The 18,517-nt window shown below is 41.3% G+C and overlaps 1 protein-coding gene across 6 annotated transcripts in view; it reads right to left on the bottom strand.

The window, feature by feature from the left end:
• Window positions 1-18,222, bottom strand: part of SIK3 (SIK family kinase 3) — a 250,357-nt gene extending 232,135 nt beyond the window's left edge. For all 6 annotated transcript variants that reach the window (XM_061203636.1, XM_061203638.1, XM_061203637.1 and 3 more), the window contains exon 1: window positions 17,934-18,222. In XM_061203636.1, the coding sequence (XP_061059619.1) occupies window positions 17,934-18,206 (273 nt within the window). In that variant the 5' untranslated portion in view covers window positions 18,207-18,222. The remainder of the gene's footprint in view (window positions 1-17,933) is intronic.
• Between the last annotated feature and the right edge of the window lie 295 nt (window positions 18,223-18,517).

Genomic DNA, 18,517 nt, shown 5'->3' with positions numbered 1-18,517 from the left:
AGTCAAATTCACTAATAAATAACTACAAACTAAGATGACATTTTCTTACCTGTCAGACTGACTCCCTAAAAAGATGGTTGGTTGCCAATGTTTAAAGAGAGCAGAGGAGCACTGTCATACACTCTCAGATGAGTGAATTAGCTTGGCCTTTCTTGGAGGGCAATTTAGCAAAATTTATAAAATTTTAAGCACTCATACTTTGACTCAGGCATTCCACCTCTAGTGAATTATTCTATTAAATTACTGAGAAAATGAAGAACTTCGTTTCTAACATTGTATATATCATAATGGAAAAGAACACATAACTTTTGGGAGGTTTACTCTAGGTTGGACCTAATAAAACACTTGTTTTTTTTTTTTTTTTTTAGTTGTGGCTCGCAGGCTCTAGAGCACAGGCTCAGTAGTTGTGGCACGTGGGCTTAGTTGTTCTGTGGCATGTGGGATCTTCCTGGACCAGGGATCAAACCCGTGTCCCCTATATTGGCAGGCAGACTCTTAACCACTGCACCATCAAAGAAGCCCTTTTTTTTTTTTTAATTTATCTCTTTATTGATTTATTTGGCTGCAGAAGATCTTCGTTGCGGCACGCGGGATCTTTAGTTGTGGCATGAGGGAATCTTTTAGTTGCGGCATGAAGGAATCTTTTAGTTGCGGCATGCGGGATCTAGTTCCCTGACCAGGGATTGAACCCAGGTCCCCTGCATTGGGAGCGTGGAGTCTTAACCACTGGACCACCAGGGAAGTCCCCAAAACACTTGTATTTTGAAAAATTAAATTAAATCTGAGATTTATGAGTCTTTTGAATAATAAACAGTGCAAAAGCAAATAGAAAACTAGTACAAGCATACAAATATAAATGTGCAGAAACTGTTAAGTGACATATAATTTGAAATAAAAAAATAAAAGCCGGAAACAACCCTAAACCTATCAATAGGGCACTACTTAAATAAATTATAGTATATCCATAAAATGGAATACTCTGCAGCATTAAAAAGATTGAGACTAGAGCAAAATGTATTGATGTGATAGAATGTGGAGATATATTATTAAAATAAAAAATGAGTAGCAAAACCACTATATATAAAATAAACAACAAAAACCTGTATAGCACAGGGAACTATATTCAATACCTTGTAATAACCTATAATGGAAAAAGACATATATATACATACTACTGAATCACTTTGTTATACACCTGAAACTAACACAACATTGTAAATCAACTATACTCCAATTTAAAAAACAAAAAACCAAATAGCGAAGAAAACATTGGCAGTACGTTCTTTGACATTGATCTTAGTAATATTTTTTGAATATGTCTCTTCAGGCAAGGAAGCAAAAATAAATAAATAAATGAGACTACATCAAACTAAAAAGCTTTTGCATAGTGAAGGAAACCATCAACAAAATGAAAAGGCCACCTACTGAATTGGGAGAAGATATTTGCAAATGATATACCCAATAAGGGGTTAATATCCAAAATATACAAAGAACTCATACAACTCAACATAAAGAAAACAAACAACCCAATTAGAAAATGGGCAGAGGATCTGAATAGACATTTTTCCAAAGAAGACATACAGATGGCCAAGTCACATGAAAAGATGCTCAACATCACTTATTATCAGGGAAATGAAAATCAAAACCACAGTGAGATATCACTTCACACCTGTCAGAATGGCAGGTCAAAAAGACACGAATAACAAGTGTTGGCGAGGATGTGGAGAAAAGGGAACCTTCGTGCACTGTTGATGGGAATGTAAATTGGTGCAGCCACTATGGAGAACAGTATGGAGATGCCTCAAAAAATTAAAAAGAGAGCTACCATATGATCCAGCAATTCCATTCCTGGGTATTTATCCAAAGAAAACAAAGCCACTAATTAGAAAAGATATAGGCACCCCTGTGTTCACTGCAGCATTATTTACAATAGCCAAGATATGGAAGCAACCTAAGTGCCCATCAACAGATGAATGGATAAAGACGTGGCATATATATATATATATATATATATATATATATATACACACACACACACACAATGGAATATTATTACTCAGCCATAGAAAAGAATGAAATCCTGCCATTTATGACAACATGGATGGACCTAGAGGGCATTATGCCAAGTGAAATAAGTCAGACGGAGAAAGACAAATACTGTATGATTTCACTTACATGTGGAATCTTAAAAAATAAAACAAATGAATAAACATAACAAAATAGAAACAGAGTCATAGATACAGAGAACAAACAGGTGGTTGCCAGAGAGGAGGGTGGGTAGGGCAAGAAGAGAAATAGGTGAGGGAGATTAAGAGGTACAAACTTCCTGTTGCAAAATAAATGAGTCGCGAGTATGAAATGCACAGTGAGGGGAATACTGTCAATAATTACGTAATATCTTTGTATGGTGACAGATCGTAACTAGACTTATCATGGTGATCATTTTGAAATGTATAGAAATAATGAACCACTATGTTGTGTAACAAGAACTAACACAGTACTGTAGGTCAATTGTACTTCAAAAACAAACAAACAAACAAACTCACAGAAAAAGAGATCAGATTTGTGGTTACCAGAGAGGGGTAGGGGAAGAAGGAACTGGATGAAGGGAGTCAAAGCTACAAATTTCCAGTTATAAGACAAATAAGTACTACCGATGTAACGGTACATGATAAATATAATTAACACTGCTATTATGGTATATGTGAAAGTTAACAGAGTATATCCTAAGAGAAAGGATTTCACAAGGAAAAGGAACTTTCACTTTTGATGTTAGTTATTTTGTAGAGTCTGATTATTTTATAAGACACATGTACCAGATAGATACATAGATAGATGTTTTTAAAGAGACTTTGTGGCTATAAAATGTCCTGGAAAAGGGAGATCTATCCCAAAGTGAGAGAAAGGTACAAAATGAGTACAGAGGAAAATATTTCAATAGAACATATAATTTCAGAGTTAGAATAACTTTACAAATAAGGAAACTAGAGCATCAAAATTTAAAACCTTTGTGCTGCAAACAAAACCATCACAAAAGTGAAAAGACAACCTACAAAATAGGAGAAAATATTTGTATGTCATATATCTGATAAAGGACTTATATCCAGAATATATAAAGAATTCTTACAACTCAACAATAAAAAGACAACCCAACTAAAAAAATGCGCAAAGAATCTAAATAGACACTTCTCCAAAGATCTACAAATGGCCCCTTAGCACAGAAAAGATACTCAACACCATGAGTCATAAGAGAAATGCAAATCAAAACCACAATGAGCTACCACTTCACATTCACTTGGATGGCTAAATCAAAAAGAAAGAAAATAAGTTTTGGTAAGCATGTGGAAAAACTGGAACCCTCATACATTACTGGTGGGAATGGAAAATGGTGCAGCCATTTTGGAAAACAGTTTGGCAATTCCTCAAAAAGTTAAATATGGAATGTTTATGATGCAGAAATTCCACTTCTAGGTATATGCCCAAGAAAAATTGAAACATATGTCCACACAAAACTTTGTACACGAGGGGCATTCCCTGGCAGTCCAGTGGTTAAGACTCCACGCTTCCAACGCACAGGGCACGGGTTCCGTCCCTGGTCAGGGAACTGAGATCCTACGTGCCGCTCAGTGCCGACAAATAAATAAATAAAAGAATGTAATCTAAAAAAAAAACTTTGTACACAAATGTTCACAACAGCATTGTTCATAATAGCCAAAAGTGGGACTAATGCAAATGTCCACTATTTCATGAATGAATATACAAAATGCAATATATCCATACAATGGAATATTATTCAGCCATAAAAAGGAAGGAAATTCTGACATATGCTACAACATAGATGAACCTTGAAGACATTATGCTAAGTGAAAGAAGCCAGACACGAAAGGCAATATGTTGTATGACTCCATTTATATGAAATGTCCAGAATGGGCAAATCTATAGAGACTGATTAGTGATTGATTAGGGCTGCAGGAGGGAGGTTGAGGAAATGGACAGTCACTGCTAATGGGTCACTTCATTTAAGAGGAATAAAAACATTCTAAAATGGATTGTGGGGGACTTTCCTGGTGGCGCAGTGGTTAAGAATCCACCTGCCAATGCAAGGGACACGGGTTCGAGCCCTGGTCTGGGAAGATCCCACATGCCGCGGAGCAACTAAGCCCGTGCGCCACAACTACTGAGCCTGCGCTCTAGAGCCCACGAGCCACAACTACTGAAGCCCACGTGCTACTGAAGCCCGCGTGCCTAGAGCCTGTGTTCCGTGACAAGAGAAGCCACCGCAATGAGAATCCCGCGCACGGCAACGAAGAGTAGCCCCTGCTCGCCGCAACTAGAGAAAGCCCGCGCACAGCAATGAAGACCCAACGCAGCCAAAAATAAATAAATAAATTTTAAAAATAAATAAATAAAAATAAAATAAAATAAAATGGATTGTGGGGACTCCCCTGGTGGTCCAGTGGTTGCCAATCACCTTCCAATGCAGGGGACACGGGTTGGATCCCTGGTCAGGGAACTAAGATCCCACATGCTTCAGGGCAACTAAGCCCGAGCACTGCAACTACTGAGCCCGCGTGCTCTAGAGCCCGTGCACTACAACAAGAGAGATGCCCGCATGCTGCAACTAAGACCCATCGAGCCAAATAAATAAATAAATAAATATTTTTAAAAATAAAAAATAAAATGGATTGTGGTGGGGAATTCCCTGGCGGTCCAGTGGTTAGGACTCTGCGCTTTCACTGCTGGGGCCCGGGTTCGATCCCTGGTCAGGGAACTAAGATCCCGCAAAACGCTCAGCGCAACCAAAAAAGGAAAAAAAAAATGGACTGTGGTGATGGTTGCACAACTCTGTGAATATACTAAAAACACTGAATTGGGTGAATTGTACAGTATGGGAATTATATCTCAATACAGCTGTTGAAAAATATACATTAAAAAGAAACTGGAAGGGACTTCCCTGGTGGCGCAGTGGTTAAGAATCCGCCTGCCAATGCAAGGGACACCGGTTCAAGCCCTGGGTCTGGGAAGATCCCACATGCCGCGGACCACCTAAGCCTCTGCGCCACAACTACTGAGCCTGCACTCTAGAGCCCGTGCTCCACAAAAGGAGCCACCGCACTGAGAAGCCCCCGCACTGAGAAGCCCGCACACTGCAACGAAGGGTAGCCCCCGCTCGCCACAACTAGAGAAAGCCTACGTGCAGCAACGAAGACCCAGTGCAGCCAAAAAATTAATTAATTAATTATTTTTTTTAAAAAAAGAAAGAAACTGGAAGCCCTATGGGGTTAAGTGACCTGCCCAAAGAGAGCTGCCAGGCTAGTAAAAACTGAGACGTGAAACACGTGCCCTGACTCCCACAGCAATGCTCAGTGCATCACTTAGACTGCCTTGAGCTGCTCTGATGGGCCAAAAAGGTTCCCCAAAGACTGGAAAAGCAGAAAACACTGCTACTAGCATAAGGAAAGGAAGAGAAATTTAGGTAACACAACTGAAATGTTGTTTTCAAATTTTAATGTGACTCCAAAATTGATTCTTGGCCTAAAAATCTAAAAACCATTGATAGAAGAGGTTGTGACTTAGTAAAACAGTACCCCTTTTACTAAGAGCTCAATCAGAGCAGGGCACGGGATGCAGCTGCTGGCTGAAAAGGAAGAAGGAAAATGAGATGAGAAGAGGCAGCAGGCTGAAATCACCGGCCACTCTTCTGCATATGTCAGAGGCCAATGGCTAACAATGCTTCAAACAAGTTTTATTCTTGAGGACTGTGAAATCCTGTACTGAGATCCGAAAGTATCAACTCAAAACTGAATTACCTCCCAGAATTACTATACACATATAAGATATTTAGGAATAAAAAATGAACATGGTATCTCTGCAGCTGACTTGGACACAAAGATCACTGCTGGAATACAACTGCCCCATTTGACTAGAATAACAATATCACTGTTGATGTAGAAATGGAAAGTAAGCCAAGAACATACAATCACTAAAAACATTATTTTGAGGGTTTAAAAAAATGAGCTACCAAAAAACCTCATCTATTGTCAGAACACTGCTTATGCAACACTAGAACATTTTGACAGAAGGAAAGGACAACAGCAGGCAGGAAGCAGAAAGAAAGAAGTAAGAAATCCTGCAGGTGCCCAGCTAATCCTAATAAGAAACACACAGCTCTACTCCTGCCTTCCACAGTAACAACAATCCTGTTCCTTGTGGTATACGAACCAAGATTTCTTTTGCCAGGAACAGAAAACAACTTACTACATGAAAATGTCAACTTGTTCCATGGAACGCTACACTGGCAGTGAACAGATATAAACCTTTCAAACTACAAAGTTTTGGCTGTTTCCTCAACCAAATTTTTAACGTCACTGGCCTATTGTCAAATTCAGTCCAGTTCATGCAAACTCTAACACAAGTGGACAAAAATACTACGCTGAAGTACACACTATAAATAAAAAACTCTATAAAATATCTTGTCCTCAAATTTCTAACAATTTGGCTTACTTATAATTATAAAATTAATGTAGAAGTTCTCTTAACCCACCACCTCTCAACCAACCTGCCGAAATAACTGATGCTTCCCCTTTCCTCTGTAAAACAACTGGGGCCCCAGCATGCAAGCTGGCCCCAATTAATAGCCACTCCCTCTACTCCTGGATGTTTCTGCTCCCATCCATTAAGTTGCACGCTTACCAAGAATTAACTGGTTTTCCCCAAACCTATTTATACCAGTTGTTCTTGTTATTATAGTAATGCAGTTTAATTATCTATGTAAACGGATGAGAAATCCGGGAGAAAAGAAAGACATGTTTCTTTGAAAACTAAGTTGAAAGCTTAAAATGACTTGGTAAAGTCAAATTAGATGTGGATGAGACAAGTGTAAAAGACTAGGGGGAGAGAATCAAGAACTCGAGAGATTCTGTACTCATATTGCTTCACAAATGCCTTTAAATTCCTACTCTGCTTTAAAAAAGCAAAACAAAACTGGAAATCATAGATGATGAACTATGGGTAGGTTTAACACAAACATGATGAAGAACTTCAATCAGGACATCAATATACAGAGAAAGGTGTACATCTAAGATTAGTGAATGTGTTTCTTAGACAAATTGCAAAGAAAAAGAAAAGGAGGGGAAATCTATAGAGTAAAACAAACAATTTTTTTAATACAAAACTTAAGGGACATCAATCAATTATAATGTATGGACTTTATTTAGACCCTGATTCAAACAAACGAGTGGTTAAAAAAAGAAAAATATATATATATGTATACACATATATATACATATACATATATATGACAATCAGAGAAACTTTAACACTAATTTGATACTTAATGACATTAGAGAATTATTGTTAATTGTTTTAGGTAGGATAATGGTACTGTGGTTATGTTTTTTGAGAAACAATCCTGGCCTATTTAGAGATACATGCCAAAATATTCACAGATGAAATAAGATTCTGGGAATTTCTTCAAAATAAACTAGGGAGAAAAGAGAAGCTGGAAGTGATATGGGTGAAAGATTGGCTGTGAGGTAATAACTGCTCACATTGGGTGATAGGTCGATGGGGGTTCATTATATCATTCTTTTTAATTTTGCTTATGTTTGAAATTTTCCATAATAAACACTTTTTGAAAAAGATTAGTGGATTAATGCATATTCACATTTTAAATTAAAATAAAATATTAGAAGTATATATGCATCATTATTTCTGATTTCCCTGCTTCAATTCATTTCTTTCCCCAATTAACTAAGCAAATCATAACCCAAACTTACTGTATAAAAGGCCTTCTATTGGAGATAAAAGAAAAGAGCATATTGTCAGATGCCTAAAATACAGCAGTGGTAACCCCCAAACATTCTAAGAACAATATTCCACATGACCCAATTACCCTTGAAAACCTCTTAAATAACGCATAAAGTACAGTGCGTGAAGTAAATACAAACATAATAGGACTGGTGTATCACCATATTTATTAACATAATTATTTCCTTTACAATTTCCTCACCATCTTTTTACCATTAAAAAAAGAGAGGAGTAATTTACAACCTTCATCAATCTCTGAAATTCTCACTCAGGTTTACCGAAGGATAGTTACTTAAAAATCAAAGATTCAGGTAATCAGAGTCTTTCTCATTAACCTTTCTTCTCTCCTTCAGCAATTTCTCCAATTTAAGTTTATGTCTCTTTGTGAAAGACTAGGAGAGAATGATGTTTCATAAAAAACAACTGAAAAGGTTAGAGTCACACTTAACTCTTTTCATTCCTCGTCCAGGTTTGGTTCAGGGAAGGAAAGATTAGGCAGCTGCTCCAGCCCTCTTTTAATGTGTCCCATACCTACTGCCCTAGGTTTAGAGGTGCAGCAGGGACTTAAAAGCCCTACACTCCCAAACCAAGGAGGGCAGAAGCGGAGACAAAATAAAAAAAGAAGATTTCATTCACTTCTGGGAGGCTAAACCCTGGCACAACCTTTCTGGAAAGCAATGTGCCAATATATGAATCAGGTATCTTAAAAACATGTATACCCTCTGACCCAATAATTTCACATCCAACAATCTATCCTGAGAAAAAAATCAGAAATGCTTCAAAGATTCGTGCACAAAAATGGTCATCACAGAAAATTTCTAACAGTGAAAAACTGGGAAGAACCTTAAATTATGAAAAAGCTTAAAAAAATAATGGCAGTCATACAACAGCAAAGTACACATCCATTAAAATGGATGTTTACAAATAGTTTCAAATGATGAGAAAATGCTTATAATGATAAGGGGGGAAGAAATAAAATAGTATATCAATATGATCACAATTATATATTTTACAATATTAATAACTGTTGCCTCTGGGGGGCAGGATTACGGGTGATTTTTTTCCTTCTGCTTCTTTATAATTTTCTGAGTTTTCCCAATTATAATCAGAAAAAAATAGGGCAAGGTGGTAGAAGTGAGCCAGTAATAATAAGCAACTGGGTTGAAGTAAGAGAATTTATGCTCAAGACCTCTTGTATTCCTCCTCTATCAGGTCCCGGCTGCGAGCATTCAATTGCTCCTTCAACTTAACCCTTTGCCCACCCTGACAAGAATAGCACTTATCCTCTTGTCTTCTAATATCAGTAGCCGCTACTTTTTGCCTATAGATGACAGAAAAAATACTATTTGAATGAATCCATTTAAGGTAAGGACCAATAAAAGTAACCCATTGAAATTAAGGACCAGTGACAGAAAAACAGTAGTTATTTTAATCAGATCACTTAGTATAAAGAAAAGAACAAGTGGTAACTCCAACAAAGAGTGTGAAGTTATTTCAGGAAGTGCCAGCAGCCCAAGACAGCATAGTGGGTCTGCAAAGAAGAGGCTCCTAGGCAGAAGAGGGAAAACAAGGCACTGGCTGACTATACTGACTGTACCCATGAGACCTTCTCAAGGAAGTAACCCATTGGGAGCCTGTATGTGTAAGAACCTTCTCCTTAAAATAAGGGACTTGAATTTAAATTGCAGGATTTACTTTAAATTATACTGAACTTCTTAATAATGAAAGTTTGAGATATGCCAGAAGTAACTTGCCCAGAAAGGCTGTGAAATCTCCTTACCTAGAGATTTGTGAGCAAAAGGTAGAATATTATTTTTCTTTAACATCTTAACTGGAGATAGAAAATTTCAATAATAAAATTCTAAGATGCATTAAGAGTATAAAAAACAAACTCAGCTCCCATTTTTTTTTTAATCCTTACATTCATTCACTAAATGAGTATTTACAGGCATTGTAGTAGGCACTGGGAATACAGCAGCAAACAATAGCTTAAAATCCCTGCCCGCATGGAGCTGACATTAAATTATCACCCTGTGCCTCCTAACAAGCTTTAAAAGTTAGGTATTTTCTTCTATTTCTTTTTAAGTAAAATGATTTTTAGAAATTTCAAGCATGTCAAAACACTGCCAGAAAACAAACAGCACCTAGCATTTGGACTGATCCAGAGACGCCCTTAATAAATACTGGGGAAACAAGACTAAAAAACTGTGTGTCTGAGGCACTGGGGTGGCAGGCAGACAATTTCACTATATACGAGTTTGCACTTTTTGAATTTTGTGCCATATATCATTCATTCCTAGTTTTTGATTAACAATTTTTCAAAAGCTTATTGACTGGATGGATGGAATGAATGAATGAAAAATTTCTTCTCCAAAAAATTCAGTCTCAAGAAATGTGGTTAGTTAACCTAAAATTTCACATTCAATTCTTCTGGAGGGAGCAAAGAGAAGTAAAGCCTACTGCTGGTAAGCATGGGCTGGAGCTGAAACTAGGCAGAAATTTGAGGATTTCTCAGAAATTCCTAATCAATACCTAAATATAGGTAAAAGTATCCAAATGAGTGAGCCCAGCCTACACAGGCGAGCTTAAACAGGCGATGGGTTTGCATCTCCTTCCTTTTCAGTTTCTGGGAAATGAGACTGAGTATTTACAATCCGATTCCTAACTCTCTGACAAGCTAAATTCTGAGAAGAAATACTTATCAGTGTGGCCAGAGACTCCCGGTCTACAGTGGATCACACACCTCCTGAACAGAAATATGTTCTAACATAACTTCGCCACGGCTCATCCAACAGTTTTGTCCTTAGCTGATGGAATTTTACTCTGAACAGATCCAAAAGAAACCCTCTCAAGCTAATTCATCCACGACTGTTGAGGGCTTCTCAGAGACATTGCCAAGGCCATTATACACATTCCCATGGACAAAAGTCCATGGGAATGTATATAATTTTCATCCTCTGGATGTTATCAGTCATCCACAACACAGCATGACTACACTACTATGCCAGAAGGGACCAAGCTACTATTATAAAGGAGGTCGGGACTCACCTGATGGGTGAGGTCATTCACCTGGGGAACAGACCAAGCTCTTAGATCAGAAACTAGAACCACATAAGAGGAGCCCTAGATAAATGGTTCTCTTGGCCCTCACCTGCATCATCAAGGTATGTATCTTGGTGACCAGTTCTCTTAATGAGTTATAAGATGGCACCATCCCCTGGAAACTGGTAGTGTTCTGGTAAATAAGGAGTCCATCTAAGAAATGTACCTTCAAAGACAGACCAGACCAACCCAACAGAGCAAAAGTATAATTACTCATGTTCCCTGAGTGTGAGCTAGATATAGTGGCAAAAGCAAACTATATGTGGTAGACTGTGTTTACGGTCATTGCTTTTTCTGTGTTTCTTTCTCTTTTTACTTCCTTAGCATTTTGAAAGGCTTTTTTGACACCTCAGTCATGTCAAGGGAGCATCAAGGGGCATTTGAGTAGGAGATTGAAAGGCAAAGCAGTGTACCCATGGAGGACTGCAGGTAAGTGACAGGGGTGATAGAGTGAAACAATGCCATAGGACAGGTTAAATACAGTGTTGGTATATCCCCTACTTGGAAAATTTTCCTCTCATCATGACTTCTCATCTTTGGAGTTTGTTTTAATAGAGAGGATAAATAATCTTAGACTTTAATTAGTAGGTGTATCTTGTTTCTCTAATGAAAAAGAGTAAGTATTCAGAGGGCAAGGACAATGTTTTCTATGATTGGAGGAGTCAGGGTAGAGTTAACTAGGAGTAGGGATACCTGGATTCTATTTCTACCTCCCCCACTAACTAGCTATAGGATTCTGGGCAAACAGGGGGTGGGAGAGATACAGAAGAGAGCTGTGAGTCTAACAGATAATTGGTCTAAACTACTTTGATGGCTCCTAAAAGCCTGAGATTCTAAATTCCATTAAGTCCATCTTTCTAGACTCTAGAAAAGAAAGAGTTGGAATAGAACATCTCTAAGATCTTTTTTTTTAATACATTTATTTATTAATTAATTAATTCATTCATTCATTCTGTGTTGGGTCTTTGTTGCTGTCCACTGGCTTTCTCTAGTTGCGGCAAGTGGGGGCTTCTCTTTGTTGCGGAGCACAGGCTCTAGGCACGCGGGCTTCAGTAGTTGTGGCACGTGGGCTCAGTAGCTGTGGCACGTGGGCTCTAGAGCACAGGCTCAGTAGTCGTGGTGCACGGGCTTAGTTGCTCCGCGGCACGTGGGATCTTCCTGAACCAGGGATTGAACCCGTGTCCCCTGCATTGGCAGGCAGATTCTTAACCACTGTGCCACCAGGGAAGTCCCCCAACATGAGTTTTTAAAAACATAAATCAGATAATGTCAGTGCTCTGCTTTGATATCTTCTGAGGTCAGTCCCCTGTTTCATACCCAATTCCATAAAATGGCCTATAAGACCCACATGATCTGGCCCCTGTCTAACTTTCTGATCTCATTCCTTACCATCCTTTCTCTTGTTCACTAAGCTCTAGGCACCCTGACCTTGGGTCTCATCTTTGGACAAACCAAGTTCATTTCTACCCCAAGGCCGCTGCACGTGCCATTCCTTCTGCACTGAATATTCCATTTTCTGAATCTTCCCAAGCTGGCTCTTTCTCATCATTCAGTTGTCAGCTCAAATATCACCACCCTGGAAAGGCCTTCCAGCACCCTGCCCCAGACACTCTCTAGCCCATTTATTGTCTTCATGGTATTTGTCACTATATAAAGATATTTGTTTACATGTTTCTTGCCTGTCTCCTCCCATCGGAAAATAAGTTCCAAGAAGGCAAGAGCTTTGTTTCCCTTTTGTTTTTGGGGTACTCGAGAGCCAGAGTAGAACCTGACACAAAATCTGCATTCAGTAAATATACGTTGAATGAATGAATGGACAAGGGAAAGGTTCCATCTCTGTGCAGAGAAGTTTTAGGTGTTTTTTAGACTTACAAAGGCTCTGGTAAGAAGAGCACATTTCTTTTTCCTTCCAAAGCATCCATTTTGTTCTCTTTTATGCCAGGAACTAGAAAACATTAGCCAGATTGATGCTTGGAAAATGAAAACAGCACTTCTGGCACAGAAATAACTAGTCTGGGCACCTCTGGCTTGAGCCAGATCTATGACTTTCTAGGGAGCTGGCACCAAAGTCAGAATGTTAAAATAAACAGTTTTGATGCTGAAAGTGGAATACTGGTATTTCGACTCTGGAAAAACTAGTCCAAATCAGTCTTAGCTCTTCACAAAGTTTCAACAAACCTATCTCAAAATGAAGTTAGTTGTCTTTCAACAGTCATTTCTAGATTATCTAGGGATGGAACTATCCTCCTCAAATGTAACTAATATAAATCTTGCTTTCAATTTCTTTTTGACATAATTCTCTTTTCTATTTACTAATGAATCTTGTTTTCAGCCTTCTAACGAACACAAGCACCATCCTTAGAAGTGAAAATACTACTACTGGCCCACTTTGAGCTGTTCTCCTGGTGGAAATGAGTTTGCACTAAACCACACAGCACACAGATGGGTCCTGGCTCGTCAGTATTTGGAAGGGGTCAGGGAGCACAGTGGTTTTTCTGCGTAATATCTACAGTTAAGAATCCTGACCTTGGCCCTCTAAGTAGCGCACCCTGCGCCCAAGTGCAAGTGTCTCCTTAAGCTTGTAGGAATATTTCTTCATATTCTCCATGAAATTCAAGGGAATCTCTGGAGAAAAGACCGCATTCAAACAAACTCTGTTCTGTCACCAATCTGACAAAGTGTAGCTACACAAACACCCTGAATATTCAAGGCAGCCCAAATAAAAGCCAGTGCTAGTCACAGTTTTCATTAGACAAGTCTCATAACTATTTAAAAAGTTTAATGGAAAACTATATTATTAAATGTCAATCGCATGAAATTAGCCCATAGTCCACAGGAATTAAATCCACTCTCTCAAAGAGGCACGTGAAATAATAGCAAACTACTTTTTTAACCTGAAAGCAGCACATCATCAGGATGACATCTACCTACACCAAACAAATGGCACTCATGAACTGTTCCAAAAGGGTGAAAAGCAAACAAAGGGGACTATGTCTTACTCATTTTTGTTACTATTGCATCTGATGATGATGATGATGATGAAGAAGATGGTGATAACATTTACTATATACCTACTATGTGCCAGGTACATTTGTTCTAAGAGTTTCACATATATTATCTTATATAATCTTCATAACACCCAAACGTGTGAGGTAAGTACTATTGTTATCTCATTTCATAGATGAGGAAATCCAAGCACAGACAGGTTAAATTACCCAGCTATTAAGTAGCAGAAGATCCAAACCCAGGCAGTCTCAGCCAAAGCTCAAGCTCTTACCACAAACCAGTAAACAGGCAGGTGATATATCAATATACTTGCTAAAATACATTTTTTAAGTATTTGACCAATGGCTTTTATAGTCATGTATACTCTTTTGTTAAATGCATACAAAATATATCTACTCTTCGTTCCCATTCATCCAACCAGTGAAAGTATAATTAGGTACAGGCAACCAAATAAGCAATTGAGAAGAGAAAATCTTTTCTTTTTTTAATCTCTTTAATATTTTATAGTGTCCTACCAAAAGAATAGGGCCAGAGAATCTCAGACCAAGGCTCCTCCAGAAAAGGGAACTCAAAGAAGGTAGGACAAAGACAGCCAGGGTGAGCTGCTGACCAAAGTATGTCACAGATGAATATTCTCTCCTGTTAACTGTTCTGCAGTGACTCTCTAAGCACTGCAGTGCTGCCAATATTAAGTCTGAGCTCATGAATGCCGTGCTGCAAAAGTCACCAACAACCAAATAGGAAAATATTTCCCTTTCTCTGCTGATTTTATTCATCCCAGAGTCCTGATCTAGGAGGTTTGAGAGTTAACAGAATTTGGGAAAGGGCCAGCTTTACCACTTATTGTTGGAGGGAGCACAGTAGCTTAGTCAATAAATAAAGTTTACTTTAGCCTCTCAGTCCATGGAATAGGTAATGTGCGTAAGAAAAGGTGACCATAAGTATTGCTCTGATGTTCAGAAAACACCTACTACCTAACCTCTTTCAGACAACACAAATATCATCTGAATTACCTAAGTCTGATGGTTATATATGGTTATAGGAAAAACCTAGACCATTCAGTGGCCTACAGGGAGAAAAAGGAGAAAGAAAAAAAATCACATACCTCCAAAAAACAAAACAAAAAAATGATACATTCTGAAAAGGGATGGGGAAAAAAAATAGCTAGCTCTCTTTGGTTCCAAGTGACCTGACTGCAGAAGTAAGATAAACACTGCAGTGCATGGGAGAAAAATCTATCTACCTGAGTAACAGAACAGCAGCTTCTGCCACTGCCAATACCCAGGCACCTTCCTTGCCATTATATAACCAAACCATGGCCTCAATAGGCCATCATACTGTATGGCAACAGTTGTTAGACACATCTGAGCTCTCAGCATTTGAGAAACCTTTCCAAAGTGGATTCAGATAAGCATGAAGCAGGCCAAAATATGTTCATCATTTACTCAGAGCACATGACAGCTCCTTGTGAATTAAGCTTCACTCATGTCGTCAGAGTAATTTAAGCAGAGAAACACAGGGTGCCTATAACTGTAACTAGGAAATTGCACACCGCTACAGAAACACAAATGAGTGCTGGTGTGGTCCCGTCACACATGCAACTCATTGTCCAAGCCATTTCAGCCTCATTCAAGATTTTGAATATTTCCATACATAGAAATTGCATAACTGCACACCACAAATGATCAAAGAAAAAACCAACATAAACAGTGACACCCATTTATAAACAAGCTGATGTTTAAAATGCTGCAGTCCTAAAGGATAGCAAGGACTTTGAGAAAAACTTAGACACAGACACACAGACACACAGACACACACACACACAGACACACACACACACACACACACACACACACACACACACACACACTGGAAAATTAGAAAGCAGGGAGACCAGCCATAATTAGCCACTGGCTTTGCTGACTACTGAAGATAGAAATGTCTCTATTATATATAAAGCCAAGAATCAACTGTTTGCAATTACATTTACAAAAACATTCAACCCTCTCTGTCACAGATTTTTTTAATCAATATTTTGGTGTATCCAAGGGCTGTAAGATACAAAATTCTTTAAATCAGAGATACCATAAACCAGGCAACCAATTAAGTTCATAGAGTCTGTCCCCCAGAGGTCAGAGCAAAATAATCACAGGAGCTCAACGTGATTACTTAGGTGGGAGGGGTAGCCGCGGAGAAAGGAAATACCAAAACAAGGAACAAGGCTCCAACAACTAGAGCTGTTTGTAAACATAAATTTGGCTTGGCTAACAGTAAACACAACTGGAAACACTAAGGGGGGCAGAGATGCACCAGAGTCTTGGCTCAGTCTACTCCCCGCCGGGGGGCTGAGGGGAGCACCAGGAAACCTGGGACTTTGGGATCTCATTCAACTCAGACCTGCAGACTTGAGGCCCTCTGATAGACACTGACAAAAAGGCTGAAGGGGGCCCCCCAGAGGAAGCGAAACTGACCAATCAATTTTCCACAGCCACCCCCCAAAGCCACCCTGCTAAGAAGGGCCCCTTACAGTCTGACAGAAAGGAGGGAAAAGGGGACTTCAGGTCATAAGTGAGCAGGAGACAAGGCAGAGGTAAGTCACTGCCTTCTGAAAGCAAGGGACTGCCATAAGAGCAGAAACAAGGTAGGTGACAAGAACCAGAGACTAGGCTGAGGAGGTGAGGGGAATTGACGCGGCTTTGGTAGGAAGCAGCAGCAGCTGTTAACAGTTCTTCATTAGTCAGGGTGAGGGAAACACAAATTGCAGCTTTAAATATAATGAATGACTACATCTAAAGTATTCATTCAAGTGAGAGACGGAGCAAAGAAAGAAATCCGGAGTACAAATGGGCTTGTGAGTCCTGTCAAAATCAAACAATTCCTCCTCCTGTCTTCGATTCCAATACTCCCAATGAAGAAGACCACAGGGAAGAGCTAACCATATTTCCTCCAAAAATGAATTTTCTATGTAAAATGTTAAATGGATATGGATATGGCTTCCTAATTGACCTTGCCCAATTTCACCACCACAGCTCCACAAATCCCTTGGGAACCAAAGGGCCCCATGAGTGTCTGGGTTCCTCACACACCTCCTCAGTCACCAGGCTTTCCCCTCACCACTGACAGCCCACCCTGGGCTCTATAAGGCCCACAGTTCTGGACCCTCCAACAACTAAATATAACCAGCAATCCAGCTCTCCCAAACTGTTTAACCCCTGAGTACCTAGGGCCACCACAAACCTGGGCCCCCCTTCCGGGCCTCTGTTCCCTGACCCCCTTCCTGCAGAAAAATAAAGTGATTTTTTTCCTCCATATTTCCCCATTTTTTTCATCGCCTCCTCCAATAATCCTGTCTGTCCTCAGACTCCCATTCCCACCATCTATCAGTCTTGGACGATCAAATGCTGATTGGTGCCTCTGTCAAAAGGTACCAGGTCCCTCATACCTCCCAGTACCCTGTACCCACCACATACCCCTGGTACGTGCCCCAGCTAGCCTCGTTCCCCTCATAACCCCACATCTGCGGGCTGCCGGTTTCACCCTTGTTTTCCCCCATCCTCCTGGTCCACATTTCCTATTCCCCTGCCCTCATCCCCTTAGGATTTCCTAACTGCTGGTTCCAGAGGCTTCTTAGCTTACTGTCTCCTGGCTCCGGGAGAGTTCCAAACCTCTTCTTTCCAATTATCCCTTCTACGACCCTCCGCACAGCCCAGGGAGCCCCCTCCCCATCCCCGGCTCCCTAGTTCCCCAGGTCCCCGCGCTCAGTGGCCCCCTGCGTCCCCTCTGCCGTGCAGTTACCCTCTCCCGGGTCCCCCGGTGTCCCCCACCTTCTGCTCGCCCTCTCCGCACTCTCGCCCGACAGCCCCCTACCCGTTTCCCCGGTCCCCAACGCTCTCCCGAGCCCCGCTCCCCGCGCCGACCCCTCAGCCTCGGTGTCGCGGGGCTCTCCTGCGCCCTCCGCACTCGGACGGTCCCGGGCCGCGCAGCCCCGCCGCCGCCCGGTCCCACCGCGCCACTACCTTGGCCTTGGTGACGAGGTGCGTGGCCCGCTTGACCACAGCGAAGTTGCCCTTGCCGATGGTGCGGTCGATCTCGTAGTAGCCGATGCGGGCAGGCACCGGCCCGCGGGAGGCCGGGGCTGAGGGACGCGGCGGGCCAGCCGCCGGGGGCACAGCAGCGGGGGCGGCCGGGGGCCCCGAGGCGGGCGGAGGCAGCAGGCGGCCCGCCGGCCCGGCTCCCCCCGCTCCGGCCCCGGCAGCCCCGCCAGCTCCGCTCGCCGCCGCCGCCGCCATCTTGTTGTGCAGTGAAACCTCCGGGGCCGCGGGGAGCCGGCGGGGGGGAGGGGGGGGAGGGGGCAGAGGGGCGGGAAAAGAGGTGGGGGGGAGCCGGGGGACGTCACTCCGGGAGGCGGAGCGCCCGCGCCGCCGGGGCCTGGCGCCATGGCAACCGCTCGTCACGTGCCGACGCGCGTCACTGCCTAGAGCCATGGCAACCGTGACCTCACTGGCGAGCTCGACCTTCCCGCGTGGGCCCGGTTCCTCGGGTGTCGGCTCCCGGGTGCCCCCCTTCGGGGAGGAGACAGTGGGCACCGCAAGTGTGCCAG

This window comes from Eubalaena glacialis, chromosome 10, assembly GCF_028564815.1.
Source record: "Eubalaena glacialis isolate mEubGla1 chromosome 10, mEubGla1.1.hap2.+ XY, whole genome shotgun sequence".
Taxonomy (NCBI): domain Eukaryota; kingdom Metazoa; phylum Chordata; class Mammalia; order Artiodactyla; family Balaenidae; genus Eubalaena; species Eubalaena glacialis.
The sequence above is the reverse complement of the archived record's forward strand: the minus strand, read 5'-3'. Positions and strand labels throughout refer to the sequence as shown.